This window comes from Salvia hispanica, chromosome 3 (genome assembly GCF_029641045.1).
Source record: "Salvia hispanica isolate PSC_SH4W2 chromosome 3, Shi_PSC_v1, whole genome shotgun sequence".
NCBI classification, from domain to species: domain Eukaryota; kingdom Viridiplantae; phylum Streptophyta; class Magnoliopsida; order Lamiales; family Lamiaceae; genus Salvia; species Salvia hispanica.
Window position 1 is genome coordinate 22,877,275 of NC_142694.1, and position 6,241 is coordinate 22,883,515.

Genomic DNA, 6,241 nt, shown 5'->3' on the forward strand with positions numbered 1-6,241 from the left:
TATCTTATTAATAACTACTCAATATAGTCTTATAAAATATAAAATTATGAATTATATTTATAATGATATAAAATAATGAAACATTTTTAATTAGGTATTTTAGTTCTAAAATGGTATTAAAAATTAAATTATAAATATTCAATTAATTTAATTAGTTTAAACAATTGATTTAATCAGACATTTTATTTTTAATTTAAATTATGAATGTCAATTAGGTGTATGCTTAAATTATTAAAAAAGAAAGAAAATAAAGAAAAAGAAAGAAGAGAAAATAGAAACTAAGAAGAAAAAGGAAAGAAGAAAGGTCAAAAAATCACATGTTTAGTTATTATTTAATTGAAATTTTTGAAGATACCATCTATGAATCAAAATCACATGTTTGGTACCTAGTGTTGTTTTTGTCACAAGGTACCAAAAATGATATAAAACAAATATCAGGTATCATTTTTGTGCGAGAGTGAAAGATTAAGTAATATTTATATAGTTCACTCTATAAAATTTAGAATTTGCAAATAATAATAAAAACTTTTTATTTCCTTTTAGGGATATTAATAAAACGGTTTTTCATCACACGATTAAGTGCATTAACAAAAATAGCACTGCCATATATACATTAATATTGTCCAAGATATAAGAATTAATTTGGATTGCGACAAACTCACACCTATTGCATCAATTAATGCATCAATAATAATTGAATCCTTGTCTTCGGTAAATAACAACAAAGACTTATCATATCGTTTGATTGTTTCAGTGCTACACCATACTAGTATTATTAAATAATCAAGGTATGGAAAATATAAACAGACTGCATTCTTGCCTGTTAGATAACCAAAATTTATCATTGTGATTTTTTTATCATAATTGAACTATGAAATACTATTTTACAAGGAATTGATCGCATCAAATACTTTACTGATATGTTTCACGACCAGTCTATTATGCAGAATATCAATACACAACATTTATAAATTAAACGTACAATCACCACGCCACAACCATAGTAAAATAGTTAAGGGATATTGGTCTCTAAAGTCATGAACTTTGCCCAAAATTTAGTATTTCCCATGAACTTTAAAATTGGTTTAGAATATCACAAACTTTGCACTTTGTTTGGTATTTCCCACGGTATGTTATGACCATATTTGACTAACTTATAAGGCTTTTTTTTTATCATACTTGACACAATTAAATCAATGTCGTTTTCTATGTGACTTTTTATCTTATTTGTTATGAACTTAAAAAGTGGTTTAAAATACCATAAAACGTATCACGGTTGCTCACGTAAAATAAGATTTTTATGAAAATATCTTATTTGGATCAGTTTGGGAAATACCAAAAAAAGTGCAAAGTTTGTGATATTTTAAACCAATTTTAAAATTTATGGAAAATACCAAATTTTGGACAAAGTTCATGGTTTTAGAGACCAATATCCCAAGAATAAAGACCAAAACTGGTCCTGAACATATGGTCATTTTATGATTTCGGTCCTAAACTTTATCTTTTTGATTTTTTTGTCCTGCATATTTCAAATCGGATCACAATTGGTCCTCCGTCAATAGTTCCGTCGATTTTATAACAGTCAACGAGTTTAACCCAATTTTGACCAAATAAGACTTGAATTATGATTTCTCTCTTCTCCTCTCGCTCCTCTAGCCAGCTCTTCGCCAGCGCCGACCTGCACCGCATCAGCATCAACGCATTCGCCGGCGCCGGCGCCTCCGATGCCTCCTCAATCGCCGCCACACTCTCATCTTTCCTCAATTGACTATTATTCTCCTCTTGCAAAATCATGAACCACTTCGAAAACACAGCTCCTCCAGAGGAGCCCTTGTCATCGTCGTCGGAGCTGATCTCGGCGGCGAGGATGGATCCCAAGCAGCGGAAGTCGAAGCGGAGGTTGCGCAGGCATGTCAAAAACTGCATTGCCTCCTTCTTGAAGCCTAGCGCGGCGGCCCACGGGGGGCGCTTCTTGTGCTTGCGGCGGTGGTTGTGCATCCGCTCGATCTCCTCCATGACGGATTGCCAGTTTTTGCAGGAATTGGGCTTTGAGGAGCGAATTTTTGGCCACAAGAGAAGAAGAATCACACTCACTCTTCATCACATCAACAAATAGAGCCTGATTTCAATAAAGGATACTTCTTCTTCTTTCCTTGGAAACTTGGATAAGTTCATGACTAGCCTAATTAGAAAAATAATTAAGGAGTAAAAAATCAGAATTAAAATTCTAATTTGGTCAAAATTGGGTTAAACCCGTTGACTGTTATAAAATTAACAGAACTATTGACGGAGGACCAATTGTGATCCGATTTAAAATGTGCAGGACCAAAAAATTAAAAAGATAAAGTTTAGGACCGAAATCATAAAATGAGCCATATATTCAGGACCAATTTTGGCCTTTTACTCATATCCCAATAGTTAAAAGCTCTATAAGTTCAAAACCATTTCCAAATTAGTTATGATATAAGTTGTAAATCATTCTTCCCAAGAAGAAATGGAAAAGGAGCGCTGATAGTCAACTCGAAATTGTAGTATCTCACATGCAAGTATAATTGAATTGCTTTTACATAATTAAACTGCCATTTATTTAATCCATTATTTAGCCATCATATTTAAACTTAAGAACAAATTGTTCATTTGGTGTTAAAAGTATTAATTTAATCCAGTTTGGTGAAAGCATTATTCATTAGCCCAAAAATAAAATACTACTATTAGTTTAATTAAATTTATCATGCCAGCAAATTCGAGGAAGTTGTAGTTGACTATTAGCCTTGCTAGTACTTACTCCCTCCGTCCCAGATAATTCGACCCAGTATTTAATTTCGGATCATCCCACATAATTTGTCCCATTTCACTTTTACCATTTTTAGTAGTGGACCTCATATTCCACTAACTCATTCATACTCACATTTTATTATAAAACTAATACTTTAAAAGTAGGACCCACATCCCACCAACCTTTTCAACTCACTTTCCATTAGATTTCTTAAAATCCGTGCCGAGTTAAAATGTCCCAAATTATCTGGAACGGAGGGAGTATAATTTTGGGTATTGTTGCACTTGCATAGCTTGTTGTAGCATTGATTCAACCATCTTGCTATAATGCAGCTGTTCATTTGTGTATGCTTGTTTGTGTTTGCTTCTTCTTCTTGGGTAGATTCCAAATCCATCCCAACTGTAAGTGTTGACGAATTATACTCTACGGGGGTGTTCGGTTGGCAAGACTAAATCTCATGATTAAATATGTATCATGTTTGGTCTATAAGATTGACCCCCTCAACTTAATCCTAGATGGATAGTCCCATGATAATTAGTCATAGCCTCCCCCTCCAACTAAAATAATCCTACAACTTAATCCTAGATGGATAGTCTCATGATAATTAGTCATGGCAACCGAACGTCACCTACGCTCTCTTTTTTCACATCTTACTACATAGGTGAAGAAGCACTCATTGGCAAGTTACCAAACAACACTCGTTTTTACAACTCTGTTCGCAAATACGCCAGATTACAAATCCAAGACCATCGCAAAACCAATGACTCTGGTGTCTACCGAGTCCGAGGCTACTTGCTCGTCCAGTTCCCATACTGGTACGATGGCACGGATCACAGCTACGCAACCACAAGCAGGGCACAAGGGATGATCAGATTCTGGCTGGAAGGTTTGTGGTCTGACAAGAGCAGGCATCTTATGATGGTTGGATCTGCTTCTTGGGTGGTTGATGGTAATCCCACCATTCTTGATGCTGTTCTTCATCTCAACTACTGCCAAGGCTAATCCAACTCTTTTTAATTCCTACATAAGTGGGAGCCTGAGCAGCACTGTTTGTGCCACTCCTGCCTATTTTGACCCGTTATCTCTTTTCAGTTTTCTACAGCTTGCTGCATCATACAACTATTCTCTTCTTTCTCAAGTGTATCATGAAGCTGACATTTTTTCTGCTGGCCCCAATGCTGGATGTTGGGTGTTCACGGGAGAAAAAATAGTTTTGGAGGTGGAGCATGGTTCCTTTCTGCTCTTCATTCCCATCCAGTGCTCTCCACCGCAGAGAAAGATGAGGTATATTGCCACATTTCAGAATACCACGTATGGTCAAGGCTTCGGCCTCAACTCCACGGTCATTGGGGAGGCGTTTTGGGACGATGACAAGAGAGAGCTTTCAGGCGTTGCGTGCAGATTACTAGATTCGTTGAATCGCTCTGCTGATGAGAAAGCGGACTGTAGAATGAGGTTGAGCCTCAGCTACACTTCAGTCTTCACCATCAGAAATGAGCCCAAACTCGTTGGCCGGTATTGGAGCACTAGGCGCATCCATGACTCTAGCTACTTTGGATCTATTAATCTTATAAAATCTGATGGATTTGGCCTCATCACCCTCCCAGATGTGAGATATTAGTACACAAAATTAGGTCAAGTGAGAAGAAGCTCATGTGCCGCGAAAAAGAGTGGGAAGAATACATATCCTGATGTGCATTCTGATAAAATGCAACTCGATCTGTCTCTGCATAATTTAAAAGGCCAACAAATCGCATGGGTGTATGCTTCACCACTTTGGGTCGAAAATGGTGCGTACAAAAACAAGAAAACGATCGTTTCACCTCACAACACATCCCACTCAAATATGAGCTATATGATAAGCTTGAGCTCTTCTTCAGAACTCAAGTATGGCTCGCTGTTTACCAGTCTCAATTGGTCAATAAATGCAAATGATCAAGTGGAGATCACAGCTGAAGGAGTGTACGATGCTGAAACCGGTTGCCTCTGCATGGTGGGCTGCAGGAACAGCAACTGTGAGATTCTCGTGACACTTGAGTTTTCTCAAGCCAAGGGAGGCATCAAGAGTACGCGAGCCAAAACAGACCCTCTCTACTTCCACGACATGACAATGCAGTCCGCTTTCTATTACATGGAGGAGGGTGCGCGCACTACATGGAGAACAGACTTGGAGACAGCGATGGTGTTGGTATCCAACACCCTGATATGCATATTCGTAGCTCTGCAGATTAATCATGTGAAAAGATATCCTAAGGTGGCATCCTCCATTTCGCTATTGATGCTTGTGATATTGTCGGTGGGGCAGGGGTGAGGCTGATACTGAGCATGGAAGGAGAGATGGTTAGGCTGAGCTCATTGATGGCGCTATTGGTGCAACTGCGCCTCGTCCAGTTAGTTTGGGAGAGAGAAGCGAATGGGAATAGGGAGAGGAAGCCAGGTTTAGGGTTCAATGTAGCGCAGATGGTTTCCAACATGGCCTGCAAACAGGAGGTCCTGTTCCTGTGTTCGAATTTTGATTTCTACATCTGCTTTGATTCTGTGTATTTTCTCACGTTAGGTTTTAGATTTGGGCGCTTTTGTTTTCTAAATCTATTTTGATTCTTTGGATTTTTTTTTCCATCTTATTTGATTTTTAATCTATTTGTTTTTTTTTTATTATTACTATATTAGTAGGTTTTCTAAAAGCTAGATTAATAAATTTATCTTGTAATCAAATTTATTCTTGTTTTTTTCTCAGATTAGTAATTTTTTGTAATTTCTTTTATTTTGTCATTTGTATAAATATTATTATTGCAAAATCACAAAATAATATTCTTTATAATCTATAAACAAAAAAAATTCTTTAACTCTACAATTATGCATATATATCATATAATATTAGTAAATTTAATCTTAAAGTTATACTACTTTCATTTAAAAATATATATATATATATATATATATATATATATATATAGTAGTGATATAGGGTAAGTGCCCACTAAGCACATAACTAGAGAACAAATTACAACCACAAGATCAAAAAAATCAAGAGCTAGTAATAACACATGTGATTTTGAATTTGAAGGAGAAATCAATTCACTCTATCACAGATTTACTTCACTATAACAAGACGGAGGTATAATGGTCATTTCACAAATAAAATTAGGGTTAAACTCTAATTAGTCTCTCATTTATGAAAATCGTCTCTCAAGCTCGATTCTCTCTTCTGTTTTCTTCTCTTCTTTTCATTCTCACTCAACGTCAACGCTGTTGCCGTTGCCTCATTTTGTTATCGTTAACATTCCTAACGATTTAGAACTCAACGTTCCACCATTGTCAACATCGAACAAATATAATCAAAACATAAAGATTTCTCAAAATGTAAGAAATCGTTCCTACCAACTTAGAACTCATTTTCCATTAACATTTTTTCATCTGATTTAGATTTAATTTTATTTTGTAGCTTTTAAATGTCAAAGCAGA

At 36.0% G+C, this 6,241-nt stretch overlaps 1 protein-coding gene across 1 annotated transcript; it reads right to left on the bottom strand.

Annotated features, from left to right (window-relative positions):
• Positions 1-658: 658 nt before the first annotated feature.
• LOC148930388 (uncharacterized) lies at positions 659-3,688 on the bottom strand. Its single transcript, XM_089066450.1, has 3 exons — positions 3,513-3,688; positions 1,618-2,095; positions 659-664 (listed from the first exon to the last, which is right to left on the bottom strand). Exons 1-3 carry the CDS (start codon positions 3,686-3,688, stop codon positions 659-661), a joined length of 660 nt encoding a protein of 219 aa, XP_088922576.1.
• Positions 3,689-6,241: the final 2,553 nt, after the last annotated feature.